The following is a 22,593-nucleotide window of genomic DNA, read 5'->3' as shown; positions in this document are numbered from 1 at the left end:
GGGAGGTAATGGAGTCACCAACCCTGGACGTACTCAAGAAACGTTTAGATGCTGTACTGAGGGACATGGTTTAGTAGCAAATACTGGTGATAGATACATGGTTGGACTGGATGATCTTAGAAGTCTTTTCCAACCACAGTGATTCTATGATTCTATTCTATAATTCTACAGCCTGAGGCTATTACTTTGTATTGCATATCATGTAAGCACCTGTTACCATATCATTCAACAAGTATTAATGTTGTTCTTGAGAGTTACTTTTTCTACTACAAATAAATAGCTAAATACTAAACAATAAGACTGAAAACCTGTACATAATTGCAGTAAATCCTTCTTCAGCTTATGTTGCATTATAGGCATTCACAATTTTCCACTGCATTCACTGCAGTAAGCACAAATTGGGAATTTCACAATAACCAAAGATGAAAAAGCAGCCTGTGTATGCACCACAGATATACAAAAGTTGCCCGACCTTTGGATCCAGTGAAGAGAAGGTCATCTGTTGCATCTACACAAAGCACAGGCTTGGCATGTCCTTCAGCTGTATAGATACACTGCAGTGGGGAAGTTCGGATGCATTTTGAAGCAGGAAATGGGTTAATTATCCCCCTAAAGAAAAAAAGGAAGTGTGAGATGGGCATAGTAATAGACAAATCAATTAACTAACTTTTCCCCTACATATAGGTAAATTTCATTTTCTTACATGTGAGGGCAGAACAACTGAACACCTTTCATGAACTATTTAAAAATTTTTACTATTTAGCTTTAACAAGTGTCAACACTGGGCTAAAGGAAATCACATACAAAAAAAAAAAAAAAAGAGGCAAGATGCTGAGTGCTGGGTACATGCAAGATACTGAAAGCTCCTGGATTCATTGGAACAGCCGTAACACTGCAAATTGCAGAAAGACAACTTAGTCCAAATAGCATGCCTGAAAAATGTAGTCAGTGTAACGTACACAGACAATTCCAAACTCAGAAGCCATTTGGCATTAGCTTCCTTCTACAGGTAAGCTTGGAGAACTGCTAACTTGTGAATCCAAGTAAGGGTCCCTACTGCACCTTGTACCCACTGCCAAACTTCAGTGGCTATAAGAGAGCATGGTGGGAGTACAGTTACCCCCAAAGGAATCTTTCCAGGTCATTTGTAGCTAACTCTGTAGTGGTACAAAAAAGGCTGTAACCCAGCCTGAAAAAAAAAAAAAAAAAAAAAAAAAAAAAAAAAAAAAAAAAAAAATCAGATGATTTATCACCAAATAATAATTATTAGCAGTCTAAAATCCCATGCATACTACTGCATGCACAGAGGGAACCCATCTACTTCTGTGAAGTGCAGAAAAGCCTACCTCGTTGGCCCTAGTAATGGCCACAAACATGCAACAGAACGCTGTGACCTGACCAGCTCACAGTTAGGACTCACTGCCACACTTGGCTGGGGACTGCATTCATAATTACAAGAAATAGCCATGATGTCAAAAACCATCAGCTTTAGGAAAATGTAAAAAATAGTAACAACAATAATAATACTGACTTGCTACAGGAAGGAAGAAGCCTCTACTGCTGTGAGCCAACTTTGTGGCAATTATCTTGTTTATCTGGTACAGTCTTAGAAATTATGATTTTACTGAATCTTTACTGCACAGCACATCTTCATTCACAGAATTCCTAGCTTCTGCATTTTGGGATAAGAAGTTTGTACTCCAATCTGCCTCTTTTTACAGTGTTTTCAAGAATTACAGAATAGGTAGTTTACTTTCTTTTTATTACTACTGTTTTAGGTCTCCGTGCTTTTGTTATCTGACACTATATAGAACTAACATTTTTTTCTCTGTAATATTCTCCAGTGGATTGTGCTGCCTCTAGACTGAGAGTTACTACTGCTGCTCTCATCTGCTCTTTCCCTTGAACATGAGGCAAAAAATACATGTCCCAAAGCTATTTATCTATCTGTGTGCAGTGTTTTGAAATCAGCAGACAAAACATGCTGCAGATGCTACTATGACTAGACAAAGCCACCATCACATTATTATTAGACCTTTGACTGCCTTTCTGTTGATAAAATCCAATTTTTTCACTGAGTGCCAACATTCTAAGCCACAGTTTCACCACATAGAACATGAGCAGAGACATTTCTTTAATCTCGGGAACAGCTATGCATCCTATCAGAAAGACATGGTAGAACTTATTCACTTTTATTTGCATTAGAATTTAATTCCTAGTGACCAAAGCATACAACTGAACAAGGAGGAATTAAATAGAGAGAGGCATCGAGAAAACAAGAAAATATTTTTTTTCAAAAAAAGTAGACAGAAAGAATATGTCTAGGGAAAGTTGTACACCCTCCTTCATTTAAAACAAAATGATAAAAACACCTGACATGCTCAAGGAGGAAAAAAAAAAAAAAAAAAAAAAAAAAAAGGAAGAAGGGGAAAAAGCAGGGAAGACATGCCTGACCAAAATTTCAAATTTTTAACCCTCTGGCAAAAGCAAAAAAAAAAATTTTATGGTGCACAAGCTCAGGAAAATTCATGCAGCAAAATGAAATTTCCTAAGAACTGGAATAACTTCAGTGAAAGATGCCAGGAAAACAGAAAAGAGAAAGAGAGTACCTGTGTACCTCCGACAGAGAGGAATCACTTTCATCAGACCTACAATCAACAGTGGTGGAATTGTGAGGAGAAAGAATATAGGTATCAGCAGCAAAGTAAAGCCTCCATACAAGAAGAACAAACAACAGCATGGCCAATTCAGAAGAGCAATGCAAGCTCACTTACAGTAGGCAGCATTGCTCAAGATATGCCATAAACTCATGATAATATTAGGGAAAATAGGAAGTCATAAAATAGTCTAAGAATGTAACTTACTGCCAAAAGAGCTATCTCAAACCAAGAAGCTGAGTAATGCCTGCTAAGCCTTTTCTTATTTCCCCAACTTTTTTCTTACAAAAGTAAAGACAACAAAGTAAAAGGGGAAGATGGGAACAAAATTTAACCTCTGCATTATAATTACTAATGAAAGTAGGGAAAGGGAAAAAAAAAAAAATTGATCAATGCCTGTTAAGTGTAGAAGAATCATAAAATGTTATTCTGGAAAACATATATGTATTAAACATATTGATAGTCCCCTGAAACAAGAACAGCAATTTGCAAATTATTCTTACTTCAAAATACTTTACCTCTCCTTTTCGAAAAGGGTGTAAAAAGAAAAATAAAGACACAGAAAACACACAAGAAGAAAAGACATGAACATTTGCAACGTTCTAAGATTTCCTTCATTTCTAACTCAAATCAGATTCAGCAGTTTCCATTTTATTTCAAAGCCAGTTCAGAGAAAGTGAAAAAAGTTAAGTGGGAGTTAGCAACAAGATAATGCAGCTAAGATACAGAAGTTAGAAGCACAGTTAAGCTATTGGAAGCATTGTAAGCTACTGCTTAGTATTCGATGACTCTGCAGACCACTGAAAAAGAGCAAAGCTTTATGAAAGAGAAAAAAAATAGCATAGAGAGACCTGTTTTTTGTCTTACTATAGTCCAAGCCAGAGGTTTATTCTGAGTATAAGTTGCAGTCCGTAAGAGCAGGTTTCAGTAGTGAAATCTGCAGTAAAGATTTTGTTCAACTCAAGCCTGCTGCAATTTCAACTACAGCTTCTGCAGAAACAGATGTCTAACATGGGAGGAAACTGAGCTCTACTTCTTTTAACCAGGATATCAATACCACCTGCTCCTCCAGACCACCCCAGAATGTTAGTCTGCTCAATAATTTGGATAATTCTAAACAACTGTGTTCTAGATATTTCAACACTCTACCATCCAGAGTGCTATTGTGACAGTACTCAGAGCTGGAATAACTGGAAAACTGTCAAAAGTGTAATTTCCTACATAGTTAACTAAATCCTACTTTCAAGTGCAAACACACACAAAAACACGTATCTAAGAATTCTACATCTCTTTTCTGTCACATCTGAAAGCTTTAAAACTACAAGTACCAGACATAACCTAGGAAAAAGGAAACAAGGTTCAGCAGGAAATTGCTTTTCTTGAATTTTTTTCTGCACTTTCATGAAATTTTTGAGTATTTTACTTGAAAAAAAAAAAAAAATACATAAAAACAGGAGAAGCAACTCCTCCTGTTTCGTAGGTGATGAAAGGCGGAATATCTAACAGATACTACACTGGTAACTTGAGTATGCTTTGCAGTTCCCTGGTTGGGGGCTGAGGCTTCCCTCAGTGACTTACTTATCCTGCTGAACTGATGTGTTTCCCTGAGAAACAGTAAGACGACTAAAAACATTCATTTCATTACGGGGCCGGCTTGGTGGGGAAGTAGGAGGTGACAGACTAGCCTCTGGGGTTCCAGAATCTGAGCTACAAGAAAAAAAGAACATCCTCTTTAACAGATTGTGAATGGTTAGAGAGGTTAAATGCAACATGCCTCACAATGTTAGATCCTCTTTTTTTAAGCAAATAAATAAAATTATAACGCTTGGTACAGATGTTTCACAAAGAAGGCAATAAACTTAAGGTTACAAATTGCTGCAGATTGCAGGGTGGCAAAATGTTCAAAGATTACTTGCTAACAGTGGAAGCTCCACGTAGGAAAAAAAAGAATAATCACATATGTAAAATGGAAAAGTGCTAATATAACTGCAGTTTCTTGGAGAAACTGATAACTTCCCTTTAGTAAAACTACAATAAATCATTTGCAAATGCTCCAAAGGACGTTTTCTCAGAACCCTGGCCCAGAGTTATTCATGTATAGAAAGATACTCTGGGGGAAAACAAACAACACAAAAAGAAAAAAATAAAAGCAAACACACACAGACATTGAACAATAAAAATTTCATTGCCAACAATAAAATACTGCCCTAAAATTAAAGAAATACAGATTTATTTTTCAAGAATATATATCCATAGTTTAAATTATTTCAGAGAAAGTAAATTTTAAAGAATCTTACAGTTTTTGATCTTTTGCCTTTGTCTTTTCCATTGTTTTCTCGTAAGTTTTTCTCTTGGCTAAAGGTGAAGGTTCAGATATCTTCTTCTCTGACAAAGATGGCTGTCTAGAACTAAAGACAGAGGAATCATTACCTTACTTTACTCTTGACAAAATTGCTTTTCCTATATTAACTGTCATTCTTTCACTCAGAAGCAAGTAATTATTGCAGCTCCTGAGACTACTGGGTCTATATTTGCTCTCGCGTTTTAATACAAAAAATATACCAAATTTATTAACCTTCACAGTTCATTGACATATCAAGAGAGGATACTGAAAACAAACAGTAGATCTACTAATTCAATAATAAAAGAAATTGACTTGAAAAAAAAAAAAAGATAACGATAGCTGGAGCATGTATTTCAAATTCAGATCACAGAGAAGACAGAATGTCTGAGATCTAAAATGGACGCAAAGAACAGAGAAATCATAATAGCTCTTACGAATGAATTCAACTGTTAGCCAAGATATTCAAGAAGAGATACTAAATTCACAATCAGTAAGGGGAAAAAAAAGTATTTTCCATTGAGAGTCATAGTGGTCAGACACTTTTTTCCTATCCTCTCCTCCCTTCTTCATTTGCCTCTCTAGTTCTTTCTCCAAAATAATTCCAGTCACTGTGGTCTTCATTTCAACATTCACTCCCCACTAAAAACAGCAAATGATCAAGTGTGCAATACTAACATTACCATTCAAGTATCATCATTTCACCACAAATGAAAAACAGAATGTGGAAGGTCTCCACTCCTGTTTCTTACCAGCTGGGCAAACAGAAAAGCTATATGTGCTTTGACTTATGCTTTCTTGGTCTGCTTAGAGGTTGTTTTTACCAATATAATGACCAGAAATTATTACTAAAAGGAAGAAAGTAATCCTGTGGATTATGAAGGTGCTTTTGTGCCATAAAACTCTACTAAGCAGACAAAGTCAAGTGGGCAGGAAGCATCTTGACATAGTTAACAGCATCATTGCTCCACGTATCTGAGTCTACTTATCTGCAATTCTCCACGAGAAAAGCTATGACAGTTTCCCTTAAAAGGCAATATAAAATGTGTGCCATATCAATCCATCCACTGGTGTGCATGGTAACATAATTTAAAATGGAAAGCATAACCAAGAACAACTACTTGACCAAACTGTCCTGATCGATGACGTTTGCACTGAACACAAGCACCCATAACAAGGAGAAGGTCCCACCTGTAGGGCCTAGTGCCATGAGCTGCATGCAGACCCTACTGCCCCCCAGCTGCAAACAAACAGGGCCTTCACAAGGCAGGTGAATGGAGAGCAGAAGCAGTAACTTCTACGGTTTTGCATATAAGACTAGAAGTTAAAGAACATAAACAAGAAGGATAGATAGGTTCAATCCACTCCAGGTTACTTACCTCTAAGCATATTCTGCAAAGGACAGAAGGGGGAACAGAACACATTCTCTCCCCTCTTTTTATGTCAGACCAGTATGTATTTAAGGATGAAGAAGTTCTGAGTTACAAGGAAGTCCTATGATCAGCCCAATAGACAGATTTTTCAGCAAGGATGAAAAACTTGAGCTAGTCTTTCTGCTTTGGTTGCCTACACATATCCTGCGTGGTTACTAGAATAAAAAAGCCTCACCATAAGCAGAGCACAGACTCCTCTGCCTCACACCACTGTGCTGCACAGTCAGGCATAGTGCCAGCTCCCTCTTGCTTACTCTCCGCATGTCCCTTGAGTCTTCCACCTCCAAAGAAGGTGTAAAGAGTGTGATTATATTAAGAATCCTTTTTGAAAACTTGGAAATGCGGGTATTACAGAAATGGTGCATTCTTACCAGAGTGAGCTTCCTAAATACAGACGTAAGAACAAAAAACCCAGATCAGGTGCATCCCTACTGATGACCTGAATGAAAAAGTGCAGGTTTTCAGCATCCTTTAAGACTTCCATTATATCAGAGACATCTGAACAGAGCTGGCAAATCTGACACAAGACCTACAGGAGACCACTCTGCTCTGCAGAGGCTGCTGAGATAAAGTAGGAGTATCAAAGGACAACAGAACCAGCTGTGCCTGTAAAACAGAACTCCAAACAAACTGACTGTTGGACTCAGCGTGAGCCGTGGACATTTAGGTGCTTCTTGGAATCATCACACAAATGAGAAAACAGTGGGGTTTCCACAGCAACGTTTGTGCGTAAGCAGACACTTAACTTTACATCTCAGCATAAAATTACTGTTACTTCCAGGGAATGCATATTTTGGATTATTTTTATTACTTCCACATCTCTGAATGCCACTTAAGTGACACAAGGAAGTTAAAGCTCATTGTGGGTAAGGTTACACACTGCTTCAGAATGTAATTTATTACAATAACTATGAGCACTGCATAGCTCAAATGGGAAGGCCAGGTGGCTCACAAAGACAACCTTTCTTCAAAAATGACCTGTAAAAGCAGCCATGCTGTAGCAAATATACTGAGGTCTAGTTGTGGAAAAAGGAAAAAGGAAAAAGGAAAAAGGAAAAAGGAAAAAGGAAAAAGGAAAAAGGAAAAAGGAAAAAGGAAAAAGGAAAAAGGGGAAAAAAAGAAAAAAGGGGAAAAAAAGAAAAAAGGGGAAAAAAGAAAAAAGGGGAAAAAAGAAAAAAGGGGAAAAAAGAAAAAAGGGGAAAAAAGAAAAAAGGGGAAAAAAGAAAAAAGGGGAAAAAAGAAAAAAGGGGAAAAAAGAAAAAAGGGGAAAAAAAGAAAAAAGGAGAAAAAAAGAAAAAAGGAGAAAAAAAGAAAAAAGGGGAAAAAAAGGAAAAACACCCTTTCACTTACAGCAAAGACATCACTACAGGCCAGGCTGATTGTGGCTATTTTGACCAATAACAAAGCACCAGTGAGGCCTGCTGCTGACTAAACTGATTTACTGACAACTATATAATGCTCACAGAATACAGTTCTGTAGAAAAATTCTGTTTTGCTACATGCTAGATGACTTTCACAAAGCAGATGGAGCTAGGCAAAAGTTGCTATTACCTGAGTCCTGGTTGTCAGGCCATAACACTTGATGTTTTAAATCTTGAAGCTTCAAGAATCTCTAGTGAACTCAAGCTAACTGCTAAAATATGTGGGTTTCCCCACATATCCTAACCCCCCAAGAGCATTATTTTCAAGCATATTCAACATGTAAAATGCACTGAAGGCATCAGCACGGGTTAATAATTGCTGTCAGCGGTGTTTTATGGTTCATGTTGCCACTTCAAGCACATGCCAGAAACACACAGCAGAAATAACACAAAATTGCAAGTGTACATTAGATGGAAACCACTGTAAAAATATTATGCAAATAGGACAGGTGTACAGTGAAAGATGCCTAATTCCAGCATTTGTGACACGAAGATGGCTATGGGATATGGTTTTTCCATATCACTGAATACAATATGTGCAATTATTTTACACAAGAGTTCATGGAACACAGAAGCTAGTATTTAAAAATACAGGTCTCTAGCATCTCTAGCAGTGAATGGCTAATAATCACCAGTAATATCACAAGATATAAAAAGAACACTAAGAGCAAATGAAATAAAACACATTTGGAGTACATGAGAGACAACTACTGGCCTCATAATAAAAAGGATCAAAACAAAATTTTTAGTTTAATTTGGCATCGAGTAATAATTTCAATTAGTAAAACTCTTCTGCTGGTAAGCACCGTCTGTAACTAGAGAGGATTTTTGAGGATTCCTAGTATTAATTGTGTCTGTATCAGCTTTACATTAATTGAGCACGTGAGTGTAAAGATTTCTTCAGGTTAAGCAAGGTCTGCATAAAGTCTCCCACAAAGATTTAACCTGACAGTTGAGACCACACACAGATACTATTGGTACACTACTTCATTTTTTCTTGTTGCCAGTTATTTGTTTTGGTTTGGTTTTGATCTCCCTGCTGTTCTAAGCATATTCTTGCTGCACCCCAAGAAAGCAAATTTCCCACAGCACTAGTGAAACAAAGCACTAGATGGATTTTTCTCCCACTATTTAGAAACAAGGCAATAATGATTTCACTATCACAAAACAAGAGAAGTTTGGATCTCCTGTAAGCAGCACATTATTTTCAACAGTGTGTTTCTAATGTCGAGAGTGTGATGGCAGAAAAGAAAGAAAGGTTTTGTCAGTATTATTTAGTAAGCTTCAAGTATATTAACCTACCTTGTCTAGTTAAAATAATAGATTACAAGAAATGGGCAACATGCATTTTTAAAAAGCAAAGAACAGTTAGTACAGCATGGCCAAACTTACATGCTGCCTATCTTAGAAGGTAAGCCAGATGGTGGGGGAATAAACTCTCTGTCCCTAGCAGAAGTATCATTTGTGTCAGCAGTCATCCCGCTTTCTTGGGTTTCTGCAGCAGATGCAAGAAGGCCAGGCAAAGTAGATTCTGCCGCACTAATGTCAGAGACTAAATCACTGCTATCTGCATACAGCAATTCCATCTGTGTAGTGGTCCTCCGGCGGGCCTGGAGACAAACAAAAAGCAAGTTGCAACTTAATCACTTCCTAGAATCTTTCAAGAGTGCTACATTTAAGATTATCGTTAGCTTGTAAATGGCATTCTCCTCAAATCACTTGGCAACTTCCTTTAGAAACTAAATTAAGAAGCTCATCTGTACTCCTTGGCAAAGATTTCAGAGAAGGTAAGTCAAATTCAACTGAAAAACATTGATTTGACAACTGTTTGAAAGGATGTCCTTGGAAACCAACAACAAGCATCTATTACTCCCTAAGATTTATCCAAATGAAATGTTTCAAAGCAGAGGAGTAATGCAAAGCGTGGATTTAAATAACTACAATTACATAGGAGTAACTTCTTACAATGATGCTTCCGATGTAAAAGTAGCTGCTAGGTGGCTTAAACTACTTCTAAATTGACATAAGCTAAGATGAATTAAGATTCTCTCAGCATTTCAACAGTTAGGAAACAGCAGAGAGCCTCACAAAGGAGCCAAGCTCTGCACAACACCATCATTCTTAGAGAACTGGTCATGCATGTTAGGAGTTTAGTTGCTGCAAATTTGAAATCTATTCCTTAAGGAAAGAAACACCTCTGGGAAAGACAAAAGCCCAGTGTGAACACAGCCCTCACAAAAATGACACGTTTACTTCATGCCAACATTTTCAGATCAAACTCCTTCAGTTTACCTACCCAAAGAGCTGCACAGTCAAATAACACTATCAATAATGCAACAGCCAACTTATATACAGTCCTCCAGAGTCAACTGTAGATCAAAGCATAGAGGCTAGAACTTCTACTTCCTTTACAAATTTGCTTTATGCTCCTGTGACCACAGGAGCAAATCACAAACAGTACACATTTCTAGTTCCCACTGCTATTAATATTAAACTGCAGCCAACCTACCTGCAACAATAACTTTAATTTAGAACCCGAAGGTCAAATTTTATCTTATAAGCTCCTTAAATTCCTATGACCGTGGAAGCAAATTTTAAAAAAAAAGAAAAGAAAAAAATGTTTTCTGTTCCCACTGGCATTAATATTAAACAGCAGCCTCGTTAATTGTAGAATCATAGAATATTCTGAGTTGGAAGAGATCCATAAGGATCCTCAAATCCAACACCTTACTCCACACAGCACCATCCAAACTTCAAACTTTATGTGTCTGAGAGTGTTGTCCAAACACTCCCTGAACTCTGGCAGCCTGGGGCCCTGGGCAGCCTGTTCTGTGCCCAGCTACTTCCTGGTGATGAATCTTTTCCTAATCCCCAACTTGAACATACCCTGACCCCTACCCCTCATTATGTTAATTAATTCTCAACTGCAAATCTACTCAGTTTGGAATGCTATCAATTTATGAAAATATCTGTTCTGTAAGTGTGAAAATTCAGCCACAAGATAGTGAAAAACAATGTATTTTTATTATTACTTCACAGAGAGGAGTATTACACAAAAAACACACTACATACAAATTATACAAGCATTATCTCAGTTCACCTTCAGTTTGTCTTTGCTCGCTTATGACTCTAGAGCAAAGCAAAGCATGAATTCTAATTATTCTACAGTATACCTTGCTTTTGGGTTTGACTTCACCACAAAGCTTCAAAAGATCCGAAGATAATGCACTAAACAAAAAATTGCAACACAATTAGTAAGAAAATAGACAACTTTTTAGAATGCATATTTTAATTTAACATTTCTGTCCATTGAATTGATAGGCAAATTGAAAGGAAAACATCACAGGTATCTTCTGATGAATATGTAATGTATTACAAAAAGAAGAAATGATGGTAATTTTTTTAGAACCAGACCCAGTTACCTGTTAACAAAGATCACTCACCTTCCTTCTGTCCCAGGGCTGTGCAACGGAGCATCCTCATCTGTACTATCTTCCAAATTGTCTAGAAAAATTCCAAAAGAATACTGTTAGCCTGTCCAACTACAAAAGGACATTCGGGCTTTGCATAGTACGTAAAACAATTCAGACAACACTGAATGTTGATGATCAGCGTATGATAGGTAGGGATTTACAAATACTCTTCACTATTTCCTAGGCAGTTCTCATGGAATTTTCCTGGTTTTCTCTATTTTTTCTGTAATCTTTTCACTCATAAGTTGTCCTGAGTTCTTTCACACAGCCTAAAGAAATCATAGACCTTGGCATACTGTGTTGGATGTGGTCCTCTATTCATTGTAGCAGAGCAACATGGATGACAGAGAAAGAGAAATAAACTGTAGAATGAAATCTGGAAGAAAGAAAGAAGACAAAGCAAAAGACATTATCTGCAAGACATGCAAGAGAAGATGCAAATCAATGGACAGTGAGGATCTCTGTTCTGACTCCTTTTTCATAATCACCTTGCTCCAATACTGCATCAAATCTGTTACGGTGAAAGAAATAATGCATTTTTAACTAGCAAGTGAGTTGAGGCTCAGACTCAGTATATACAGAATTGCAACATCAGCCTGACAAGAAACAAGCACTTCATTAGTACATAAGCATCTAGGTTTCAAAACAGGATGACCACCACGTAATACTATAGAACTGCTTCTAAAAAATACTGATTGCATTGAAGCTAACTGCACAAAGCTCTTCAGTATAAAATGATCCTGAAGAAAAATGGGGACATAAAGCTGTTCACAACAGACAAACCCAGCATGCACGTCACATCCTGTAACACTATCAAACATCAGATGGATGCATGTCTGCATGCAAATGGTGCAAAACATTAAGCTAAGAGGATCAGTCCAAGTCATATGTACAACAATTCCAAACTGCTGGGAAAACAAATTTTCTTACTTGCATGTTAGTATAGTAATACATTCTATGCATAGTTTAAAGATATAGATATTAAATTCCTGCAAGATCCATATTTTTGAACATAATCATGAAACGTTAGGGATTAAGTAATACTCTCACGACTTTCTTCTAAATCTCTTCTTTATTGTTTGAGTACTTTAAGATTATTTAAATATCTCTGCCAGAAAGTAAGTAACATCTGTAATACACAGAACCAACATATTTGGTACCCATATTAAAAGAAATGCGTCCACCAATTTTAAATTCATGTTTTAATTCATACTTAAATTCCGTATTTTAAATTTAGGTTCATGTTCTGGAGAAAGGGAGGGAAAGATAAATAGTCTCCAGCTGAATTGTCCAAAAAAATAAAGAAAGGGAAAATGCTGCCTTCTTGTCCATGCTACTTCTAAAAAATGTTTCCTGGAGAAGTCATGGCCTTCTCATAAAGGGCTTGTGATCAACTCTGCCGTACCTGTGAAAAGTAGAAAGAGCCATACGGCCACAAAAGATGGGATTTTACTTGTGGATTCCCACTAACATGACCTGACATGCTACATAAATATTTTTCTTGAGTTTATCTGCAATGGATCACAGGAAGCCTGTGAGAAGCCCCAGGTAGAAAACAGCAGAGAGAACCAACGAAAAAAGATGAGAAGGGAGAGAAGAGCAAGATTCTGCAGGAAGTCCTGAGCAAGAGGAGATAAAAAGGAACAATTAAGCCATTGAAGGCAGTAGTGCTTGTGAGGAGCAGGAGACATAACTGCTAATAGATCAGTGATCAAAGATCAGTGGAGAGCTTTTCTGATGACTTTATGACGAGGTCTTCATCCTCACACAGAGAAAAATGAACAGTGCCAGAACAGTGCAGCAAACCAGCAATTTAATCCAAAGGAGATGACATTTGAGCTGCTCTTTCAGGATCTGCACGTACAAAGCTTTGAGTCACAACCAGGCACATCCAGATGTCATGGGTGGGAAGGTGCTTCAGAAAGGAGTGACTTCAAGACCCAACTTTGTGGTCACATTAACGTCTGAATAGGTGTGAAGAGTTCATCCGCACACAAAGTCCATGTGCATAAGAAGCCTGGTCTGAAGATAAAAATCTGAGCTTGTGATGTAAGTTGATGCAGATTGAAACCTTTTCTTCAGTCTACATTTGAACACAGGTACACAACTATCTTGGGGAACTCCTGCATTTCTCCAAGCCAAGCGTGTTCAAACTGCTAAAAACATACAGACCCCAGAGCTGCAAAAAGGCATCAAAGTCAAGAGCAGCTGATGACCAGCACTCTGAAGGTACAAGTTACTGTCTGGGATGGCACTCAGTACTGCCCCTGAGCTTCCGGACAGACTATTGAGATAACTGATTTACCAGGGAGCCCTGCAGCCAGAGTGCCCCAGCCACGCTGCTGGCAGTCCCAGCCTCGAAGCCTCTCTTTGGTGCTTTCTGAACTTCCTCCAGCTAAAAAGGTCTACCTACAAGTGATTTACAAAATACAGACTACCAAAAGCGTGAATTTCAGTGTGGACTAAGGTTAGTATGGCATATTCAGTTTAGATACACTCACAGTGAAGTTTCCTTCCTATCAAGTGTTATCACAGTCCTGAGTGACGTGTGTTTTAAAAGCCTCAGTTCAGGCTTGCAGAGTATCAAAAAGCTTCTTTAGCATACGTATTTTCCAAAAATTTTTACAACAGTGCTACTGTTTGAATGCATTTAACAAAATTATTTTCAAAAGGTTGCTCTGGACGCTGTTAACAAGTAAAGTCCCATCTAGAGCTAAAAGGAAATGCGAACATCCTGGCTAGAAAAGCCTTGTTTTCACTCCAACAGGGGTGAACAGGCACACACATGCACATGTGTACAGAACAGAGGCTATTTTAGACAACTACATTACTAATAACCACTGGTGCATCTGAAGAAATACTCAGCAAATGCAGCAGCATGCCCTGGCATGTTCATCAGGTGCCACCTGTCAGGGCACTGCACAGCTGTAAGTGCTCTCACCAGCTCAGGCGATGATCTATACACTTCAAGACAAAGTCTTGTATATATGATATGTTCCTGGGTAGCTTCATGGGCTTAGACGGAACAGGAGATGATACAAAACAAACAGTTACTGACATCAGGAATATTTGAGGTTTCAAACATAACCAATTTCGTGACCAGGAGTCACAGGAGAGAAGGAAACGTATGTCATTTACTTGAAAATTGTTTAGAAGCAACAAAAGATTCATCTCCACAAAATTAGCGGTCAGCAACTAAATCCAATTGAAAAAGTGAGATATCTGCATTCTGTAAATTATTTACATTACAAAGTAAATTGTCTACAGAAAATGAACTGCATTTATGAATTATTTCTTTTTCCTCAGCCAAAATCATGTCTAACAAAGATAACATGAGGCTATAGATGGTTTCAGAAAAGAAGAAATGTTCATTAGGCTCATAATAAATGAGTACATTTACAGCATAGTCCATGCAAACTTCACGCACACACGAATTCTAAGATATACCAGTTAGTGAACATGAATGAATTAGTAATTCATGCAGCTGTACAGTACACAGAAAGCTAGACATACTTACCCAGTGGTATGCTATCTAGGTCTGTGCAATAACAGCAACAAGGAAACAAAAGCAACACTCCAATCAAAACATATCCAGGTATAAAAAGAAATAAAACAAAAGCACCCAAATGTATCCTGTACTTTTCCTTAATACTATCTCACAAGAAGTAGAATAGATGCCGTAGCAGACATACAGTGCCACTTTGAAAATCACTAACAAACGATGATTGAACAGAATTACGTTTAGAATTTCACATTCAAAAATTAAAGTCATATGAAACTGTAAAGGCAGTCTTTTATAAAAGTAGTAGGTGAAATACTTGAATTTTAAAGCCTCAATAATAAAAAGCTTCTGAATTTCCTCCATTTCACTGCTGAGTGGATATACTTACACATGACATACATGCATATCAATTGTGAAATAATTAAAAATTTAATACATTAAAATACAGCATCTATTCAGAAAAGAAACAACCTAGAATGCCCAGTACAGCATGCATGAAAGGCAAACGTGACATGCAGCTGACTATTTGGAATACAAGATGACAAAATTACCTTGCAAAGCATGACCCAGCAAAGCGTCAAGTTCAGGATTCAACTCAGCTTTCTCTTTTAGCATATGAAACAGCAGCTGGTTTTGAGTAGCACTAGTAATTTCTGTCTGCTTAAGGCGCCCCTCAAGAACTTTAATCTGAGCTTCTTTCTGAGCTGCTTGGAGCCCCTAAGAGAGAAAACAAGCATGTGATTCATGTGTACGTTGTCATAAAGTGCCAAATATTCATTATGAAAACATTACTTCCCAAAGTTTTATGAAGACCCATCTTGCTCTACTCAAAAGCCCAAGTCTGACCAAAGCATGCCATGAAATAATATATTATCCTATCTTGAAACTAATTTTAAAAATGGATCATATTTTCAAGAAAGTTGCTGTGCCAGTCTCATAAAGAAAAAAAAAAAGAAAAAAAAACACCGAGCACTACCTCAGAGCTTGTTAAAAAAAAAAAAAAAACATGGAAAGAATTTGATTACTAATTACCTCATATTGCTCTTACAGCAACACTAGTTTTTCATAGAGTGAAGTGGACTCTTCTGGGGATTGAAAAACACGTAACAGCTTGACGGGTACAAAGGATCTCAAGGGCCTCCACTTTGAACCAGTACAACTCATTAGTGCTGACCTGCTTTGCTTTGTTTGTGTTTACTTTCCATAGTCATAAATTTTCAAATTAGCCAACCTTTACCAGCCTTTACCAGCTCTGCTCATGATACATGTAATAGTCTTGATGCACACACACACTTCACACTCTGCATTACCTTATTGATACCCATTGTGAGGAAGTGATCAAGCAAATATCGGGCTTCTGTCAAAGTGCAAGCATTTATCACTGCCGTTACATCCAAGGTCTCTCCTTCTTCCTACATATGCAGCAATAAAACCATCAGGTTTGGGAAAAAACAAAGGTTTTTTTCTAACATTACCATAATTACAGAAAACAGAAATAGTGGGAGAATGCTGCAACATCATCCAGTTATTCCCTTAGATACTTCTACACCATGTCACACAGTTTCATCCTGGTGGGTGGTGTGCGTGTGTGTGTGTGTGTGTTTTCTTCCAAACTATCCCCAAACTACCTCATGGTACAGATTCCACATCCTTCCAAGTCTCTTGCAATGCTTCATTTCTTTCCTATCAGAACATTATTACTAGCCTCTAACTCGGAGCCCTTCTTTCTCCCGACTATGCTATTCACAGTGCATACAGAAATAAGTGCATTTCTTTAATCTCTGCAGCCTTTGTATATTTGAAGATCTCTCTCACTATTCTTTTCATCATTCTTCTGATTACTCTCAGTTAATATTAAGCACTTGGAACTCTCAGGAATAATCTTTTGTGTTCACTACCATTTTACTGTTAATGTAAAGTCCAGTAACCTCACACCATGCTGTCCAAAATTCAAGGAACCCTGATGTGATTAAAACAGTAAAAGCTGCTGGCAATGTACAATGCATTAAGGCACAAATTAGCCCAGTGTGGCACAGGGAGAACTCAGAAACTGCTGTATAAAAAAGGAGTTGGTGTTACAGTTCAGACTTCATACCATCATGCACTGAGATATCTAAAAGACTGGCTGTTGTGTTCTTCATGCTGGATCATGTACAGTGTGACGCATATGAAGTTTTCACATCTGAATTTCACTGCTTTTGATAAACTGCTTCTACACCAATCAGAGTAGCAATTTAATGGGAAACTGTCTGTCTAAGAAGTCTATCTCAAGCAACTTTTCCTGAAAAGCCTCCTTGATTACAGATAGCAAGTGTTCCATAATTGAAAATTTACAAAAATGCAATAGGTAATAATTTACATAGGTGATGACATACAAAATCGTTTACATATATTTAAAGCATACAAAAACAATACAACAAAGTAGAAGTATACCAACAGCTGCAGAAAGTGAACACAACCTGGTAACCTTTGATTCCAGTAATTCAATTTGGCACCAGGAGAATAGAAAGCATCAGTTTTGATGTTTAAACACCTTGCAGTATTTAACTTGCATTAGAACATTAAGCCCGAGATTCACATCTCGAAGCCCAGTTGTATAAACAGCCTTCACTTCAGACTTCACTTATTCCTAGTTCCTAATTCAATAACCACAGAATGAAAATAAAATTCATTTCTAAATAAGCACATTTTCAAGGCTGCTTCTCTTCTGCCTTTCCATTATTTAAATTAATATTTGACCTACCTTTGCTTCTTCCATTTGCATAATATTTGCTTGGCAGTCAGAAATGCTGTCATTAATGTAGTCTATATTTGCAGTTAGTGATTCCATTTCTTCATTTATGTTCTGGACATTTCTATCTGCTTCACTGCCACCCCCATCCCTGATGAGCTTCTCCCTTTTCTTTGAAAGCTTCTCTCTTCTTCTTGTAAGTTCTTCACGTTGCTATTTTCCCCAAAGACAAAACATTACATAGAAAGTAATTAGTAAGCACTTAAGGCACTGAAGTACCTTCTTTATGTTTTCCTTTCCTTTTTAAAATTTAAAAATTTTTTAAAGAATTTGAAGAAATTCCACACTTAAGTGTATTAATATATTTACACATTAACCCATTATATGCTTTTATTCCTTGCTAAGCACAGAAATCCTATTGTCCAAAAGTGTATAGAAGTTAAAAGTTTCTTCATTGATAGCAAGGAATTCTGAGTCACTGCTTATGCTAGCATCACAGCCACATATTTACCACAAACATAAACAGAGTGCTCTCTTTATAGTCAATATGACCGTGCAGATCATAGTCCATAGCAGCTCACCCACCGTAAGTAACCTATTCATATCTGCCTCCATATTGGAAATGGTCATCCTCTGCATAATGATATCAGTGACTCTGCGTTCAAGTAACTGCCACTTCATCCTGGCTGCCCTTGAGGAGTAAACTCTGCTTGTCACTGCTTTCCGCTGATATTTCTTCCTGTGGTAAATTCAGGAGAAACATACATCTAAGGCTGAAGTAGTTCAGATTTGAACGTGGAAACAATCAAGCCAGAATACTTTTAATGGATAACTTAAAAATACCTTGCAAAATTTCCTGCAGTTTGTCACTGCACTAGACACCTACCTGCACTCCCCCACCAAATTCTACTATATTCTAGTAGTAAAAAGGTATCAAACCCTCTACATTCTAGTAGAAAAAAAGGTATCAAACCCTGGCATCTTACATGATGCACAACTGAAATAAGATGACAGCTAAGAATCATTCCCTGTTTAACAAGGAAACGTACTTGAAACTGCAGTGGAAAATCATCGGTATATATTAAACTACGTTTTGCAACAAGATTTTATTTGAATTTAAACATTACAGCTCTTGGACCAATAAGGATATTTCTTTAAAAATAGATTAACTGGATTTTGAAATTTTAGTGCAATTTATCCTTTAATGTTGTTTTATGTTATTCCACACTTAAGCCCATAAAATTGAAATTACATTTGATAATGATAAAAAAAATCCATTTTATGAGCATTACCTGACTGTAGTTTGAGAAATACCAACAATTGAAATAAGTATCATCATAAGAATATCTGTTATAAAGTCCATGCAATTTTCAGTTCTCTTAACAAATTCTAAGAGTTTTAACCCTTACCCTGTTCCATTTGTAACAGATAATGCTTGAACCCTTGCAACAGGAATTCTCATCTTCTGCTGCGCTGCCGTCCTTGAACCATCGTGCTCAACTGATAAGCTAGAACTTGGTTCTTGAGTAGGATGTTCAGGCAGACTCAGCTTTCGACTCACTTTTCCTGCCACTTTATCAGACAGAGGCCTGACTTGCCGACGAAGGGCTGTGACCTGAAACAAGAGTGCAAAGACACAGCTACCTCTCCCTGAATCTACATTCAAAGTTGCAGCAATATAATATCTTCTGTTGTCTAAGATGCATTACTGTTTTATGGCAATACCTCTTCAGTTTTGCGACGTAAGATAACTTCCTGATTTCTTTTCTGAGCTTCCAGAAGCTTGAGCTGGTGCTGTGGAAGAAACACAAACAGCACATAATATTTCCTCCATTTTCTGTTACAAGAAATCTACCATATACATAAATTAAAAATAACAACAACAACAACAACAACAACTTCACACACTAAGTTTGCAGAACTCTTGTGAAGTGACTCGACAAGTTGCAGCACCCTCTTGGTCTTTCTAGGGCAGAATGAAAATGAATGTTTCAATAAAGTTACTCTCTATCAAAAAGAACACCTGCATGCAAGTGAGGCAGTAGCAATGGTTTTGTAAAGATTTGGTGATAAAATAATATTGATACACATAATGAGTAAGTCTTTTGCTTTCTGTTGCACTTATAACTTAAAACTAGGAACTGAGTGATCACAGAAGTCAAATCAAATTATGTGTATTTTGACTTGCAAAAATAACCAGGTACGTGCTGCCAGCCTCAATGAATGCATATACATAGGGCACATGCCTTCAATTTAATGCACATGTCAGTGACAGCCATTTATCCCAAATGCAAGTTCTTTATCTGTTAAATCACCTCTCGTTTGCGCTGCTCCTTTTTAAGCTGTGCAATCTCTCTATTTCTTCTTGATTCAGTCATTCTAGCTTTCTCCTGCTCTTCTTTCATTTGTTTCATCAAGCGAACCTGTGAAGAAGTCATCACTTAGAAAAGCCATTTGCATTGAAGTGCTATTCCCTGCCCCCATTTATATAAAGAGTTTTCTCCAAACTGCCATCTTGCAGCACATTACATGCTTTTAGCAATTTACTTCCATCTAATGTCTTCTTCACTCAGTGCTGAGTAACAGGTAATAAGCAGCACAAGCAGCTCTGTATGTTTCATGCACTAATTTCCATTAATTAAACCTAAAAGGACTCCGCAGACATTCATGCACACATAGGAATAGCCTAGTCTTCCTATCTTCCATTTTCAGTCCTTTGAGCAGCTGACAGCGTGTAACAGAGTTATCCAGTGAATAAATGCACAGGTGATCTCATTTTCCAGAGAACAAACAGTCATTGCCTGACACTTCAACATACTGAAACATACCTTGGTTTTCTTCATCTCTGTCACCTCTTGCTGCAGTTTCTTCAGTTGCTTTTCATATTGAGATTGATTTTTAAGCAGTCGTGCATGTTCTTTTTGAGCTGTTTGAAGTCTCTGAAGTTCTTTATTCATGGCTTGGAGTTTCTTTTCATATTCTGACTTGATTTTTTTTGCCTTTTCTTCTGAATATGTCTCTACAGAACCTAGAGCAAAAGAGAATTCTTAATCTGCTTTTGTTTAAGAGATTTTTGCTTTGCCACGTCAGACGACTTTTCTCTGCTTTTAGCATTTTTTGCAATATGCTTGAAAATTTTCATTTGTATCTAGCTCCTGTCACCTGCACTGTTTCAATGCAGGAAAACAGATATCCAAATATCTGAAGACAGATACACACATGCATGTTCACACGTGTGCACAAGCTGATAGGATTACTCAAACCATATCCCAAGAGCCATCAAGCCTAGTATCCACTTCTGAGCTGATGAAAAGGGAAGGTCTAAGGAAGAATAAGGGAACAGTGAAAGCATATCAAGTACACAACCATAAAGCATATATAGTATCTTTTCAGTATGAAAGAGTCAAAACAAATCAATAAAAACACTTCCCCCTATACTCTCCCAAAACTTGAACTTATTTGTGGCTCATGACTTCCTGTGCCACAGTTCATTTTTCATCTTAAGACTACCACATATTAAAAAGCTTGGTCTGTAGAACACTTCTACAGGGCTGCTTTGATTCTCATTCTTAGCTCATGACAGTCGAAAGGAAGGGGGGAGGTTGGAGCTAAAGAAAACTTTTAATTCGGGTACCATCTCAAGAACTATGTTAAAAAGAAAATGAGAGCTCCTTGAAAATTGAAAGCAAACACAAAAGCAACTCCCACAGGACCTCAAAAATCTCTCTCACCATTCTGGTAGAAACAAAGTATGATCCACTTGCATTATGAGTAAAAACTAGTTTATATTTCCCACAATTTGTTACCACATTTGCAAAAGGAAGCAAAGATGTTAGAAACAACTCAACTTGCAGATCTTACAAATTTCAATTTAAATGATGTTGTAATTCTTACCCAAGTTTTGAAGAACTTGATCTCTTTCAAGTTGAGTGTCTCGAATCTTATGTTGTAGCATCATTAGTTTCTCCTCATATTGTTTTTTCAGTGTCTGCAATCTTCGCTGGCTGTTCTCTAGCTCATCTATTAGTTTCTGCTTAATGGCTATTTCACAGGTGATATTTGCCAAGTCAGCTTGATAATTTTCTGAAATAAAAAGATTTGGATAATTAAAAATGAAGATTCCTGTTAATGTAACAATGAGAACCACATAATTGTGGATTCCTCCTGCAATGTTAGGGTCATTTTATGGCATGTAATTTTACCTATGAGAACTTCAGACAAAATACAATGCAGCAAGCAAAACCACTATCTGGAAATCCTGACCATATCTCTCCTTTAAACACCCTCCATTCTAGGAATGGGAAAGAAGGAAGTAAAGATATCTTTCACTGAAAACAGTTACTCAGCTGTTGTAATTCTTTACATTTAAATCTCAACAACAGCAATCTGTCTTTCCCCATAAAAAGTTTCACAGGCTGTGAGAGTTCAATCACCTCAGGGCTGCACAATAACTTTCATTCAGAAACCCAGCAGGTTAGAAAAGGAAAATTCAGCTACTGGCAGACTCCAATGGGAGAACTTCCCTTCTCTGGCTTATGGAAAAATGAAGTCAGAATCCTCAGAAGAGAAGCTTCAGTATTCACGAAGGTGGAATGAGAAGATTTAGAGGGAAAAGTAAAGAAAAAGAATTAATCCCCACACAAAATTTGTAAATGCTTAACTAATTGCTTTGTTCAATCAGAGGTTTTTTGTTTTTTGTTTTTTTAAGATTACGTGCTCCAGAACTAATTTTTAAAATGTGGATTTATTTCAGGTTCTGCAATTGTTGCTAATTGCTTATGTGACTCTCAAACATGCAGGAATCAACAGCCCTGATTTGCCTATTTGGCCCAACTCATGAGTGAATTGCTGGTAATGTTCTTTCTCTCCATGGCAATCCTAATTTGGATGCCACAAGTACACCAGATGTTGATGCTTCTACATGAATAGCCACAACATCTGCGAAGTGACGAAGGTTATGGACTTCCAGCATTTCAAAATTAAATTTTACCCTCTTCCAAATTAGCCAAATGGGAGCTGTCAATTGGTGATTAGT

At 37.3% G+C, this 22,593-nt stretch overlaps 1 protein-coding gene across 9 annotated transcripts in view; it reads right to left on the bottom strand.

Moving 5' to 3' along the window:
- Positions 1–22,593, bottom strand: part of KIF21A (kinesin family member 21A) — an 83,467-nt gene that overhangs the window by 10,251 nt on the left and 50,623 nt on the right. For 3 of the 9 annotated variants that reach the window (XM_085217499.1, XM_085217528.1, XM_085217517.1), the window contains 17 exons: positions 21,453–21,641; positions 20,387–20,586; positions 19,874–19,981; positions 19,284–19,352; positions 18,968–19,173; positions 18,144–18,297; positions 17,571–17,771; positions 16,138–16,239; positions 15,379–15,544; positions 14,843–14,863; positions 11,296–11,356; positions 11,026–11,080; positions 9,245–9,462; positions 4,955–5,065; positions 4,236–4,364; positions 2,610–2,648; positions 473–609 (listed from right to left, as the gene is read on the bottom strand). In XM_085217499.1, the coding sequence (XP_085073625.1) occupies positions 473–609; positions 2,610–2,648; positions 4,236–4,364; positions 4,955–5,065; positions 9,245–9,462; positions 11,026–11,080; positions 11,296–11,356; positions 14,843–14,863; positions 15,379–15,544; positions 16,138–16,239; positions 17,571–17,771; positions 18,144–18,297; positions 18,968–19,173; positions 19,284–19,352; positions 19,874–19,981; positions 20,387–20,586; positions 21,453–21,641 (2,166 nt within the window). The remainder of the gene's footprint in view (positions 1–472; positions 610–2,609; positions 2,649–4,235; positions 4,365–4,954; positions 5,066–9,244; positions 9,463–11,025; positions 11,081–11,295; positions 11,357–14,842; positions 14,864–15,378; positions 15,545–16,137; positions 16,240–17,570; positions 17,772–18,143; positions 18,298–18,967; positions 19,174–19,283; positions 19,353–19,873; positions 19,982–20,386; positions 20,587–21,452; positions 21,642–22,593) is intronic. The other 6 variants (XM_085217520.1, XM_085217545.1, XM_085217509.1 and 3 more) reach the window with 6 other exon arrangements.

This window comes from Meleagris gallopavo, chromosome 1, assembly GCF_905368555.1.
Source record: "Meleagris gallopavo chromosome 1, MGAL_WU_HG_1.1, whole genome shotgun sequence".
In the NCBI taxonomy this organism is placed as follows: Eukaryota; Metazoa; Chordata; class Aves; order Galliformes; family Phasianidae; genus Meleagris; species Meleagris gallopavo.
The sequence above is the reverse complement of the archived record's forward strand: the minus strand, read 5'-3'. Positions and strand labels throughout refer to the sequence as shown.